Genomic DNA, 15,286 nt, shown 5'->3' on the forward strand with positions numbered 1-15,286 from the left:
GGGCATTCAGGTACTGATGTCAGTGGGAGTAGGACTGGGCCCTTAAACTTCCAACATCCAATTATTAATCCAGTGACCTGGTCTGGGTTCAATTCTCTGGGTTTTCACGACAAGTTATTTGGTGCTGGGAGCAAAATGGCATTGATAATGTACAGGAAAGCCTATGCCTACCATGGTAAGCCATAAACATAAATCCGGTTGTCTAGTAATACGTTCATCAGCACAATGTTTCTAACCTTACTAATGACAGGTTTCAGAGTAACAGCCGTGTTAGTCTGTATTTGCAAAAAGAAAAGGAGTACTTGTGGCACCTTAGAGACTAGCCAATTTATTGAGCATAAGCTTTCGTGAGCTACAGCTCACCTGAAGTGAGCTGTAGCTCACGAAAGCTTATGCTCAAATAAATTGGTTTGTCTCTAAGGTGCCACAAGTACGCCTTTTCTTTCTTCTAACCTTACTGAAACCCATGAATTATAAAACTATAGTAATTATAGAGGGTTGCAAAGAGGAGCACTTCACAATCCAGAAATGTCTTTACCCTTTAACTTACGTTTTTAGTGGTGTCTTCTTCTTTTTTGCAGGTTTATTTAGGTTGTCTCCTTCAGTTCCATTTGTTTCACTGCCATTGGCTGGTATCTCAAAGGAGGCTGGAGATTTAGAAGGTGAGCTGGTGATCTTTGAAGACAGCCTGAAAGCATCAATTGAGTCCTCGCAGGTGTCTGGATCAAAACTGTATGTTTGTTGAGGCAATTTGGGAGATTCTTGCATTTTTGTAGTGGAAGAGAATGGGTTAAAGTTCGGATCATCCCACTTGTCAATATCAAAAGTATAAGAGCCTTTTGAAATCGGGATATCACTTGGATCAGTGAGTGACTTGGTTGGTGTGGTGGGAGAATTGTCAAGCTTTTCCACTGTCTTTTTAGTCTTTGGCCTCCTCAGTGGCATTTTGGCACCAGATTTTTTACCTGCTTTTTTGGGTGGGTGAGTGCTTTCTTGCTGGTCCTCTCTGCTGCCCTGTTCCTCAGAATAATCAAACTCTAGTCTCACAGCTAGACCTTTGACTGGAGGATCCTCTTGTCCTCCAGTGTCAGATGGAGTCACCTCCACGGCCTCTGGTGCCGTTGTAAGAGGCTGGGTTTTTTTACTGGCAGGGTGAGAGGTTTGCACTTTGCTTCCTCCAGTACTAAATGTACTAATCTCTTCAAAGTTCTCTCGATCTAAGGGATAGGAAGCTTCAGGCACAGCAGGGGCCTCCTGTTTCTCCGTAGAGATTTGGGAAGGTTCAGTACATTCAGATTTAATTGATTCAATCTTTACCTCAGACACCAGTTTTTCTTCACTTGGGACAGAAGCTTGTTGGCTAATGTCAGATGGTTCTTGTTGCGTTTCTTTCACGGGTGGAGAGTCTGCGGATTTTTTTGCGGATTGCTTCTTCTTTAACGAAGGTGGCCTAGGTTTCTTTGTTCGCTTAAGGGTACTAGAAGCACTACTTGAACCAGTACTGAACACGTCTGCCGTTGGAATTACTGTCTCATTACTGCCAAGATAGGAAACTCCATCAAAATCACTAGCTTGCAAACTAAGAGACCGAGACAAAGTAGACCTGGAAACTGGGACAGAATCTGTGGATTTTCTTCGAACATTCACTTTAGGGTCACAATTCTTAGCTTCTGGAGTGCTAGGTTCTAAAGTATGGAAAGAATCTATCAACTCACTGTTATCAAAGTCTAAGTTGTAAGTCCCGCTGCTGGCTATAGGCTTATCCTCATCAAAGACAGTAGAAAATGAATGGGAGGGAGGACGGAAAGGGCTTTCTTCAATTGATTCACTATGTGATGCATCAATTATGGACACAGTATCAGAACAGAATCCTATGGGAACAAACAGAAAAGTCAGTGAATGAAACACATCAGTCATTAAGCCCCAAATGCTTTTCTGTTTAAGTGTTTTATTATATTTTATCTAACAAATATACCAAAAATGGAACAAAACCAAAAAATACAAGTGAGACAAATGGACTAAATCCTAAATGAAAGAATATATGTACACCAGGGCATATTTAACTCATGGCATAAATGCAGAAGAACATTTGAACAGTTCTTTTTTTTTTCTCTCTCTCTCTTGTAGTTTGGTGACAATACATTATATACACTTGTAAAGGTTTACATGGAGTATTTTTAGTTGCTATTTCAGAGCGAGGTAAGGAGACAGAGATGGAAATCGAGTTAGTAGAATATGCTAAAATACTCTAAATACTGGGTGATCTGACCATCAAATACTGGTTCATCTACACTTCCCTCTAGGATAATGGTTTAATACCTTCATTTACAGAATTGTATCAAAAATACTGTTTTTACAGGTTTCAGAGTGGTAGCCATGTTAGTCTGTATCAGCAAAAACAACGAGGAGTACTTGTGGCACCTTATAGACTAACAACTTTTTACTGTAGCTGGTACCACAGTCCTCTAATTTGACTGAAGCTTCAGTGACTTGCATATTTTTCTCCCAGTTTAATGTCCCCACATTCCATCTTGACCATCCTTCCAGTGCAAGAGAAGACTTGGTATAGCTTTCTTTCCAAGGTTTATCTATACTACTCTTGTTTTGGACAGGGGAGGGGGAAAGAGGGAGGAGAAGGAGAGTTAAAATTCAGAGTTGAGTTGATAACTCCATTTTTTATATGTCTTTACATATGAGGTATTGAGAATTTCAATTTAAAAAAAAAATAAATAAAATAGGGAAAGCAGGCAAAGAGAAAGCTGACTGTACAAACGTTTCTAAAATTGCACTTTTCCATTAGAAACAACATTGGAAATGGCCTCACTTTACTATATTTTTAATCATTAGTGGAAAAAACCCCCTATTTGTTGAAGTTCTACAACCAGAATTCTCTTTCTTATGGTTAAAGTATATAGATCTGTTCATGACAATGTCTTCTAAAGAGGTTAACAGAAGCCCCATGACTTGGGACATTTAAAACTAAGCTGTTAAAGCAGAAGCAAATATATATTTTAGGACACAGGCAGAGAAGGAAATGGATTAACTGACCTTGTGACAGAGATGGCAGTTTCCTGCCATATCCTGGAAAATCTTATTGAATCAAGTTAAAGTATCTTAGCCTCTCATTGTATTAAAATGGAAATGTGTAATTATGGGATTGTATGTAGCTTGTTTAGGAGACCTGACTAATATAAATCTTGGGAAGTGTTATGTGCTTAGGCGCACTCTTTTAAACAATAGGCTAAGACAAGAATGAATTGTTAATTGAGTAGACTTCCTAGGAAATAATTGGGAAGAGAGGAATACAAATGACCCACCTTCAGATCCATCCTTTTGAAGCTATGCCTTGAGCAGAACCCATTGTCTGGCTGATTACCTATTCACAGTCTCTTCAAAGACCAGAACTGGACAAAGAAGTGACTCTCAGATGCATGGGTGGGGTTTAAAAGACTGACTGTTCACCAGCCAGAGTCATTGTTGGAGTCAGGGGTGATCTCTGGTAAGCTTATTAGCATATATGTAGATGCTTTTATTGTTTTTGATATGGTTTCTCTGTAATGCTTTCACCTTAAGAACAAATGTTCTTGCTTAGAAAGAGCTGTGCAGTAGCTTCATTATGGAAATTACACTGTTTGCCATTTCTGAAGAGAAAAGCAAAGCAGGCTTGTTTAGGCAGCATGACTTTGCTGGGGAATTCAGAGCATAGGCTGGGAGTGGTACAGAATGGAAATATCCCAGTCAGGAAGGAGAGAAATGTGTGTGTCTGCCCAAGAGAGGCAACAGCAGGGGAGCCAGAAGTCTAAAAGTGTGTGCCCTGGCTGTACCAGAGAGGGAGATTACAGATGCAGTTGCCCTGAACTGTGGCAAACCCATTACATCTTTTTCCATCTCTAATCTTAGTTATGTGGATTACAAAAAAATTCTGCAAATCCTGATCATCCCTAAGAGACCATCCATGAGTTGAGAATTGGTGGAGCCCTTAAGCTGAGGTGGGAGTGGTTGGCACAGGATCCAGCTTTGATTTTCCCCGTCCCTCAGCTGGAGGAATTCTCAGATGGCCAGATTTCAGCCCCTCTGTTTCACCTGAGAAGTACAAAAGAGCTGGATAGCAAAAAAAGACCATGGGGTCATGTCTGAACACCAGCTTAGCAATGCCTTCATTGCATGGATGAAGCTCAGGTGGCTGGAGAACTCTGGTATTCTGGGGATGCAGCTAATCATTATCTCTTTGTATTATAGGGACAGGCCCCCAGAGCAGCGGCTCTTATTGGATGTCCCCTGGCAGACAACCCACCCCTGCCATTGCACTCCAAAACCAGAATCCCTAGCCATAGGTTCACAGGGATTTGCATTATACCATAAAAATGTAATATATACACACCACCATACTGTAGCATGATGTTTGCATCCATCAAATTCTAACCTGCCATTTTGGGTGAAGTCGAAGTGGATTTCAGCAGGTTGATATTTAAAAATTTGCACACGCCTATTTTAGCAAGCAGATGCCCATTTGCCAACTTGTAGAAATGCCTCTTATAAGAAATTTAATTTTTGCCTAGTTACAATTTTTTCTGCATCTATTCTGGTCTCAACAAAACAAAACAAAGTTAGAAAATTAAGACACCAGAATTTGTGAAGATGATCAGAAATAGTGATGGTCTCATTTTCTCTTGGTTTATAAGTTGGCTATGGATTCTGAAAATGGATATTTTGCCAGGGCTGTGTCATTAGTGGGATTCATGAGTCTTTCTTCATCTAATACTGACTTAACTTTTCCCCAAATACCTTAACGATACATTCCATCCCAAAGAATCATTATTGAGTAACAAATGCATTCCCATTTTCTCTTGAAACAGAAAATGAAGTCCTTTAAATTCAGATTTCAGGTGCAAGTACTTTGCAGACCAAACTCACGGTTACCACACTTCTGATGATTGCATTGGTCTGGCCATATTACCTTCCAATTATTCTGCTCTGCTTGTGTTCTAGCTAGTAAAGTTCTAGCTACAGGCAGAGACCACAGGGCATTCACAGTTGATTTAAATACTATACCAGTGGTTCTCAAACTTGTTCCACCGCTTGTGCAGGGAAAGCCCCTGGCGGGCCAGGCCGGTTTGTTTACCTGCCGTGTCAGCAGGTTCGGCCGATCACGGCTCCCAGTGGCCACGGTTCGCTGCTCCAGGCCAATGAGAGCTGCTGGAAGTGGCGGCTAGTACGTCCCTCAGCCCGCGCCGCTTCCAGCAGCTCCCACTGGCTTGGAGCCGCGATCGGCTGAACCTGCGGACGCGGCTGGTAAACAAACCGGCCCGGCCCGCCAGGGGCTTTCCCTGCACAAGTGGCGGAACAACTTTGGGAACCACTGTACTAGAGCAAGGCATGTGGTCATCTGATTACAACTACTGGTTTAGGAAAAAAATTATTCCTTAAAAAGACATTTTATGGCTTATTTACCAAGGTGTTTTAAATTATGCTGAAACAAAGACTAGTAGTAAAGTGGAAGGCTACAAAATAAGAACTCACACTAACTGAATGGATATTTGCTGGTTGCCATCCTTTCACTTGTATCAGAATCAAATACATTTATCTATAAATAGAAACTAATCAAATCAGATTGTATTGGGATTTGCTTCAAAGATAGCACTGCAGTCTTTCAGGTTAAAAGCACTAAGGAGTCATAGAATAGTCCAGAATCTGGTAACATTCATATTTCCTTTAAGTTTGTCTAGGTACTCATACGTCCTCCATCACCATAACAAATTTAAGCAGTGTGCCCATACGACATATATCTCATCAGATATTATTGTGTTTGACTATCTGTTCATTTTTTTCAGTCATTAATGACAGAATGTTAAACAACAATTTGTTACCTTTTTTCTTGTCTGGACCTGACATTCATTAATTATTTCCTTATACTAGACAAGTAATTTCAAAAGTATGGCTAGCATATACATTAGAGTTGTCACTGTCACTTCACTGGGATAAAGACTCACTAACAGAGCTAACTGGAAAATTTTAGAACAGTTTTCTAAATGGAAAATGCTGTTCCATTAGAATCGGAACAGAACCAAATTTTTGAAATCTTGAAATTCTCCATGAAATTACATTTCTTTTTCCTGCACAATTCTGCCCATTAATACTTTGTGTTAAGGTAGCATGGATGAAAGACAAATACAAAGAATCTATACTTACAACTATTATTTAAGTCCTTACTACTATATTTTACTACTAGATCCTGTGGATAGAAAGCATTTCCTCTTTGCTTCAGAGGCAATTATGTATCTGTGTGAAGGTTTTGCCAGGAATATTATTTATGAACATAAAGTGCCAGCCACTTTGAAGATAGCAGACACTTCCTAAATCAGCATCTTCAGATCAACCCCTACATTTTTAGATTTCTTTCATTGGAATTCTAGCTACACAATTCCATGTTTCTCTTTGAAAATTTAGTGAGTTATGTGAATTAAAAAACGGATGCACTGTGATATTCTTTAAAATAAATGCTAATCAGGTGGCACTACTTTAAGAATGCGTATTTTTTCTTCTTACTCCAAAAGGGTTGTGTTTGGGTTCAGTCTTGCTGAATGTTTTTTTAATTAGAGTTGCCGCTGGCAGCTGAGATGGTGTTCGCTTTTCACACAATGCGATCATTTTTTGACACTGATCAGTCTACTGCTAAGGAGACACCAGAAGTGTCACAAGACTCCGGTATTAGTCTAATCTGTACACTTTACATGGGAATGGAGTGGAAGATAGCTAAATGCAATTAATAATAATAAACGACTGAATAGCTCTGCCAGCATAGTCCAAGATGTAGGTCAGTGTGAAATGAAAAGGGATTCCAACAAGGAGTCTTCATAAACTGTGGTAATAATAATAAACAACATAATATTAATAACAAAGGCTTTCATTATGTCAGGCATCAAAAAGACTGAGGCCCCATTGTGCTGGGTATTGTACAAACATATATAAAAAGATGATTTCTGCCCTGGAGGGTTTACAGTCTAAAAGACAGAAACAAATAATGGATTGGGGATATATCATAAAGCAAATTAATATGGTGAGGAAAGAGCCTGAGTAGTTACATTATTTGCTTTTGTTGGTAGTTAATTTCTTTAAGGATTTAACTTCTCCTGCAGCCAGCTATAAGTAATAAAGACCAAACTGTCTCAGAAAGCTGCCGTGCTTTCCAACAGTGTAAAATAAAACAACGTTGAAATTCTGCTGGCAGCTCCACATATAGTGCAGAAGCTGATTCCTGCTTATTATGTTGCTTTTCCCAGCACACACACAACACACACCTGATCCAGTCCTTTACTTATTCCTGGAGTCTAGTGCTCTCCAGTGTACATTTCAAATTAGCACTGTCAATTTTTGTTATTTTGTGGATACATCCAAAATGTGGGCTTTTGGTAGAAATTATTTGTTACGTTGCTGTAGGACTCCTGCTACATTACATCATCAATATCTTCTAATGATAGAACTGCAGTGGATGGAGACTTGAATTGTACTTACTGTTGTGAGACAATGCAGCTTTATTACTACAAAGAGCTTTTTAGACCATGCTCTTTTGACATTAGAAGTGCATCAACAGTGCAGTGAATTTTGCCCTTTCACATCAAAGTGATCTAAACAAAAGGGTACTCCTACTCACAACATTTTATCACAAAGGCTGCAGTTTGTTCATTAAAGAACGCATTATGTAATACACATATTATGCAGTCATAAGAAGGTGAAATACGCTCCTGCACAGAGGGCCAGCACAAAGTCTAATGTACCACTTAAATCTCACTTTTGGCCCTATTTTGAGAACTTACATGGTTAATAGGCCCACTGTACAGGGGTGAAATTCACCTGCAAGTTGTTATAAATTATGCATAACATCCATCCATTGTTAGATACTAAGCCAGATGTGGGCAAACTACGGTGCGCGGGCCACATCTAGCCTCCTGCCCGGCCCCTGAGCTCCTGGCCTGGGAAGCTAGCCCCCGGCTCCTCCCATGCTGTTCCCTCTCCCCCGCAGTCTCAGCTCACTGCACCGTCGGTGCAATGCTCTGGCGGCAGAGCTGTGAGCTCTTGCCGGGCAGCACAGCTACAGAGCTGTGGCCGGTCCCGGTGCACTGTGCTACACGGTGTCATGGCTGGCTGGCTCCAGCCGGGTGGCGCGGCTGCCTGTCCTGGTGCCCTGGGCGGCGCGGCTGTAGCGCCGCCAGCCACCGGTGCTCCAGGCAGCGCGGTAAGGGGGCAGGGAGGGTTAGATAGAAGGCAGGGGAGTTCTGGGTGGTGGTCAGGGGGCGGGGAACAGGGGGGTTGAATGGGGGCAGGGGTCCCGGGGGGGGGCAGTCAGGAAGGAGAGAAGGGGTTGGACCGGGCGGTGGGGGGCAGTCAGGGGCAGGGATTCTGGAGGTCGTCAGGGAGAAGGGGTGGTTGGATGGGACAGGGGTCCTGGTGGGGCAATCAGGAATGAGAGGAGGGGTTGGATAGGATGGTGGGCGGCAGTCAGGGGCAGAGGGTCCGGGGGTGGTCATGGGGGGTTAGATGGGGCGGGGGGGGCTGTCAGGGGACAGGGGGGTTGGGTGGGGCAGGAGTCCTGGAGGGGCCGTTAGGGGTTAAGAAGCAGGGGGGGATGGATAAGGAGCGGGGGCCTGGCCATGCCTGGCTATTTGGGGAGGCACAGCCTCCCCTAACCAGCCCTCCATTCAATTTCAGAAACCCAGCGTGGCCCTCAGGCCAAAAAGTTTGCCTGTCCCTATACTAAGCTGTACGCAATGGATAACTGATTACATAAAGCACAAAAGTGCAACTCAGGTGGCTTACGAATAGAGGTAGAGCCCAGGAAGGCAATTCCAGCCTTTTATTCACTATGATACAGGGCCCAATCCTCCATTCCTTACTCAAGCAAAAGTCTCTGACCTGAATGGGAGTTTTGCCCAGGTAAGGCACAAAGAATCAGAGCCACTATGTCCAAGTCACATCTAAGGACGTACAAAAAGTATGAAGAATTTATGTTGATATAAACTAAAAAAGAACAGCAAGTAATGGATTAGAGCAGCAGTTCTCAGTCAGGGGTTCATGGGTCCCTGGGGGCGTCTGTGAGCCGGTTTCAGGGGGTCCACGAAGTAGGGCTGGTGTTAGATTGGCTAGGGCCCAGGACAGAAAGATCGGAGGCGGGAGTTGTGGGGTTAGAGCCCAGAGCCCCAGTGACCTGTGGGCAGAAGCCCCAAGCCGCCCCCGCCCCGCAGCTGAAGCCTAAAGCCCCCAGCTCCACAGGGCTAAAGCCCAAGCCCATCACCCTTGGAGCAGAAGCCCCTAGACCCACCACTCCATGGGGCAGAAGCCCCAACGCTCCCTGGGCCAGCAGCTGAAGCATGGAGCCCGGAAACCCCCCTGCCTCCTGTGGCTGAAGCCTGGAGTGCCCTCCACTATAGCTGGGGGGGGGAACGGACTCAGAAAGAAAAAGGTTAAGAACCCCTATTTTAGAAACCACTATTCATTCTGGCTGTTGGAGATCACACAATGGCCCACTGCATAGGGTACTGAACCGGGGACTCATAAACCCTGGGTTCTGATCCCTACTCTCCCACAGGCTTGCTGTGTGCCCTGTGGCAAGTTGCTTCACCTCTCTGTGCCTCAGTTTCCCCTCCCACATTTTGTCTGCTTAAACCACAAGCTGTTTGTGGCATGGACTGTCTCTCCTGCATATCTGCGGAGTGCTTAGTACAATGGGAGCCGATCTCAGCTGGAGACTCTAGGCATTAGTATAATACGAAAAATAAATAATGAGTGGATGATAGTAAATGTGTATGCTGATTTTACACTTCTACGGATGCTCTTACGTGAGAGCATGATGACATTGTGTAATGTTTGGCATTTTAATCTATAGCTTATTATCTGACAAATGGATGAGGACAGAAGGGTGTTACAAAGAAATGAAATGTTTGCACGAATGGTAGAGGAATGTTATTTTCCTCCATTGATATCAGGAAGAATGAATTACGACTTAATGTTCTGTGGTTAATTAGAGAGAGAACTCAACCATCATTTATGCAGCATTTTATAAATCTATTAGTTGTTGATGACATTTTAAACCATGAAAGTAAAGCTCCAATAGTCTGCAATAACAAGGGAAGCTATCCTAATGTACTTATATTTGTAAATAAATAATAATAATAATACATAAAAAAAGACCTGAACTGTAACTGGCATGAAAATGGCATGAATTTTCCGTGCCACATAGGAGTGAGGGTTTTATTAGCATGAATACTGTTATAATATATTAGAGATGGATGGAAGAGGCAGTGTTCAAGTCCAGACTGAAGTTTGGCGCTGGGGTTCAAAAGACATTCTGGGTAGAAATTGACATTTGACACAGCTTCCTTCCTCTCCACTTCTTGCACCCTGCCTTGTGGCCTTGGGGAAAAACTGCAGACAGGAACCAGTCAGGGATGCCAGCCAGCAGAACAGCTGCAGAAGCAGCCACAGTCAGGACCTTTCAATGTTCAGACAACTTTCTGAACTTTTAACTGGACTTGTGCTGATTGGCTGTTTGCTCCAACCCTCCCTCAGAGACTCCTCCTCCTTCACTCCACACCTGCCCCTATTACCCTGTTCTCTCCTTGTCCTGTCCCCCTTATCCTTTTTCCCTTCCATGTCCCTGCTTCCTTCCCTTTTCTTTCCATTTATCTGGTCCTCTCCAAACTAAACCCATGCCCTCAAAAAAACCATAAAACTAACATGACATTTGCTACTATCACTTTGCTGCTTGTGTGTGATCCCTTTTGCCCACCTTTCTGGGGCAGGGTCTGTGCTGCTACTGTGTTTGTACAGTGCCTAGCACAATGAGGCCCTGTTCTTGGTTGCTCCTTAAGCACTACCATAATAAACAAGAATAATAATAGTAAATCCCCTGTTGTTCCAAACTGCTGTAAATCTGATAAAACCAGGTAGTCTCATGAAGTTATTTGCCACTGTGGGCAGAAGTCTCACGAGAACAGCTAATCTTGCATCCAAACCAGGTCTCCGAGCAGTTAGGCAACATGGTGGTAGAAACACTGGTTAATGCTAGTGCCCTCTACATTGGTACCAGGGAGGGAGCTGCCACTGGGCTAGTAGGAAATGGTGGGAAATTTCCCCAAAAGTTTAGTTAAAACAAGGCCTCTGCGTCCACCCACTACTGTCACAACCACAGCAACTAATGCAGCGGATCTCTTCTCTTGTGCATCTCCCACCAGTGCAACCACATGTTAACAGGGCATACTCCATATAGCCCACCCTGCTAGCTGCTCAAGAGGAGGATAAGCAGAATAGGAGACAAAGCCAAGCTGCTGCTACACTGAGTAGGTGTCCTGCAGCCTGCCCATGCTCAGCCCAGCATCTGAAGAGCTGGTAGTGGGAAGGATCCTGGAACCTTGTTCCCTCACCCACAAGTCAGAGGAGACCCAATCTCCCACCCAGCTCACATGGAGATAGTGGACACCACCAGCAGTCAGAGGAGAACTGTGTACCTAAAGAACTGGTATCTAGCCTTAAGTTTTAACTACAATTTTACTTTCATAACCTTTATTAAACTTACACTGGAGTTAAATAAATTAAGAACGCTCACCACATCTCCTCAGCAGCAGGGTCCAGCTGTTGTGCTAATCATATCATGAGGCATAATTACAGTCATCTGCATACGTTATTATTGTCAGGCCTACCTGGAATCATGTGTTCCAAACCGACCATTCTCCCACTTTCCCCGCCCCCCAACCCCAGAAGACAAAGCTGCCTGGTCTCTAAACTGGAACACAGATTTTATGTTATTTTCTCAGCTGCAGTTTGCCAGGCCTTGCAGGTGCCCTTATTCCTCTTTTACTGAAATGGCACCAATGTGACCTTTGTTTCCTAGATTTATGCTACCAATTAGGAGCTGTGCTTCAGCTCCATGGAAGCCCTGTATAAGGGACTGACTTTCTGTGTGTGTGTGTGTGAGTATAACCTATGAGGCAAGTTAACACTAAGATAATGGATTTTTAAAAGTGGCTTTCGAAGTAGAAAACATTTCACTGTTCACATTGAAATAAGCGTTAAATTAACCAAGTAACAGGGATGTTAAGTGATGTCTCCTAATAGATTTTAAAAACAAACATATGCTTTTGTATTTCCCTCCTACACTTGAATTGTTCTTGCAGCAACCCACTGTGCTGAATAACTGTATTTTACTAAATTTTGGAATGCTGTGTACTGCTTTGTTAGTTTGTTGTAAGTTGTCTGTTGCAGGCAAGTTTTACCTACACATGAAATACTGACATCAAAATAGAACAGCTAGGATAAATAGTTAACACAGTGCAGTTCACAATTGTTACAAATGGATACATTCAATCTCCCATCTTTTCTTAGTAATATCCTAAATGAGGGAACAGGGAGGAAGGGGAGAAGAGAAACACATGGGCAGGAAAGTATGTGTGATCAAGGATTCTGAGTAAATGGGAATCTATTGTAGTAATTAAAGTCCACACACTCCAAGCCTGCTTAGCATATCTGCTCCTTTACTCTCTCTGCATTTAAATTCCTTTTGGAATTAGGGAAATTACATTTGTAAAAATTGATAAAGAATAAGGAAAACTGGGAAAAGGGAGATCTGAGGATGAAAATGAAAAGGTACCTGGAGATACAGGATATCTTCTTATCATGTCTTTTTAGTTTTTTGGCATCTGTATACTGGACATTGCTTCTGCTAATTATAATTACAATCAAAACTCCCATAGTTTGAGTATTTTAAGTACAGAAATTCTGAAGGAAGACTAACTAGCTGGAGACATGTCTGGAACTCGTCCAAAGACACCCCACCTCCCCCCAAGAGATTGACAGACTTTACAGACTACTCACAACTTACTGATATCACTTTATCCATCTTCTGTGGTGAAAGCTGGCAGTTTTAGAACAGCACACAGCAACCCTATGCATCCATTCAGATGGAGAGAACCTTGTTCTAATGAAATACATGGGAATTTTGGATAGACAAAGTGGAAGTGTTTCACTGGAATTTAACCAAGATATTGAGCTAACTGCTCATCTCTTGCAAAAAGTGTGATGAGCCATTTAATGACCATAAGTAGTCAGACTGCCTGTTTTGCAGCTCAGCTGACAGTCACATTGAGCTCCTTGCTAATAGAAAATGCTTCTACTTTCACATCTTCCAATTACTTAACTCAGCAAACAAAGGAAATTAGGGTTTTTTAGACAGAATTTCTTCACATAAAATACAATATTCATGTTTTATGGAAAATATCGGTTTCATTGCCGTGTTATGTACTAATTCTATACATACTGTGTGTTATATTGCTACACTGCTTCATAGAATTAGTCTTAACGTTCCTATTAACACACCCTGAACTTCTCAGAACATATCATCATGTGGTCACTTGCCATTTCAGGGGAAATGAGATCCGAAAATACCCTCCTATTAACTGAGATTATTAATGACACCTAATTATATAGCTCTGTGTGTTTAGTCATCTGACTAGTTTCATACAGTTCTGAAAACATCAGGAATAAAGAAACTGATTTAATATGGAAGAAATGCACCCCAGAGAGTTTTTCCTTGTTTCACAAATCATATTGTGGGCTTGATTCATCACCACTTACTCCATAACAGAGTGGAGAATCAGGCTGTATTTTTTAAACAAAGATGATGGCGCCAAAACATTACTAAAGTTGTATCAGGAGATGAATGTGTTGATTGATAATACCAAAAAGGACTATGCTAATGATAGTATTTAATGTGTAATTGTCATTATCAAACTATGATATATGTTATTTTTTTCAGTGTGAAGAGGACACAGCATATACTAACTAATCTTCCAGCCATCCTTTTATTAGCACCCTTTCTTTACTGGGATTAACACTGATGTCCCCTTTTACAGTCATCTTCCTGAGTGATTCAGCCCACTCGTTATATATATTCATTACCTGTGTCTTCCAAGGGCAGCTGTGGCCTTATTTCCTGTTCAGCTGGGTCTACTGGTGCTGCTGCTTCTACCACCGCTACTTCCAGTGGTGGCTGCGGTGGTGCAGGTGGAGCCTTTACAGGAGTGGTGGATTCTGGTGTCTCAAATGCTTCTTCAGAGTCTGAACTCCTGAGGAAAATACAAAACAAGAGTTTCTTTAACAACCTGGGCTAGTGAACAAAGTGAGCTTTCGTGTGTGGAAGGGGCAAGTCAGACTTTGAAATGCAGGGTTTTCTGAGTGGAGGAAGCAAACCTCAGCCATCAGGCTACCTCCGCTATTCTCAAAGGCGGACTATGATGGATTAATGTCACACATGATTTCTAGAGCACGAATATCATGGTTACAGGTTTTCTCTGAAGAAATCTTTATGCTGCTTAAGATTTCTCTGTCACCAAGTGAACATGCACTCAGAAAGTAAATGCTTCCTGAGAAGCCTGCTGTGCAGCGTAACGGAGACTCCAGTATGAAAGCCAAAAACAATGGAACCTTTTTATGAATTTCTGGAACTTTTCTTGTCACGAGCATAGACAAACCAACACAGAAAGACAAAAAAGGAGCTTCTCAGGAGAGTTTCATAGCTGTTTATTAAAGGCTACGGCTCTAAAATAATCAAGCCTTATATTGCTGTGTGTGTTCTGACAGGCTAGAGAGCACACACGAGAATAACTGATGGGTAAGTCTCAAAGCAAGCCTCTGGCCAGCCCAGCTTCTCAGAAATATTACATTTCATCATGGCTGTATTTTTACATAGCATTTTAGGCAATGGTAAGTGACACTTGCTGGAAAATGCATTGACTCCTGTGTGCTATCAGTAATATATTTCCACCACTGCGTTATCACATAGACATAAAAAAAAATAGACGGATCGGAATGTGCGCAAGCGTGTAAAGGAGGTGCACAGTGGACACAACCAAACGAAATGCAAGCTTGAAAGGAAACAACTATACAAAAGGATGCACTAAGTTAGCCTAAAAATCAAATGAAGATCTACATTGCACAAGGACATAACATGTTGCTCTACGGGGAGAACCACTTTAGGAAACTGTCCTTCTAGAACTGAAAGCTATACACTTGATGTACTTTTAAACACACAAAACAAACTATATTTTAACATTTTTAAAACAATTTTTGTGAGCCAAGAATGCAATAACAATATTGTCTTGTTAATTACTTAGCAAGCATTTCTGCAGTTCAGATGCAGTTTTTCCCCCACTGGGTCTGTAATACAATGAATTGAATGGTGTGACAGTTTCCTGAAAGACAGGACTGACTTGCCTATTTCCAGTGATTCTCTGCATGG

General features: G+C 42.2%; 1 protein-coding gene across 9 annotated transcripts in view; it reads right to left on the reverse strand.

Annotated features, from left to right (window-relative positions):
• Positions 1 to 15,286, reverse strand: part of TACC2 (transforming acidic coiled-coil containing protein 2) — a 144,501-nt gene that overhangs the window by 46,558 nt on the left and 82,657 nt on the right. For all 9 annotated transcript variants that reach the window (XM_074959219.1, XM_074959223.1, XM_074959221.1 and 6 more), the window contains exons 5-6: positions 13,948 to 14,114; positions 551 to 1,871 (exon numbers count right to left, since the gene is read on the reverse strand). In XM_074959219.1, coding sequence (XP_074815320.1) covers positions 551 to 1,871; positions 13,948 to 14,114 — 1,488 coding nt within the window. The remainder of the gene's footprint in view (positions 1 to 550; positions 1,872 to 13,947; positions 14,115 to 15,286) is intronic.

The sequence above is a fragment of the Natator depressus genome, chromosome 7 (genome assembly GCF_965152275.1).
Source record: "Natator depressus isolate rNatDep1 chromosome 7, rNatDep2.hap1, whole genome shotgun sequence".
NCBI classification, from domain to species: Eukaryota; Metazoa; Chordata; order Testudines; family Cheloniidae; genus Natator; species Natator depressus.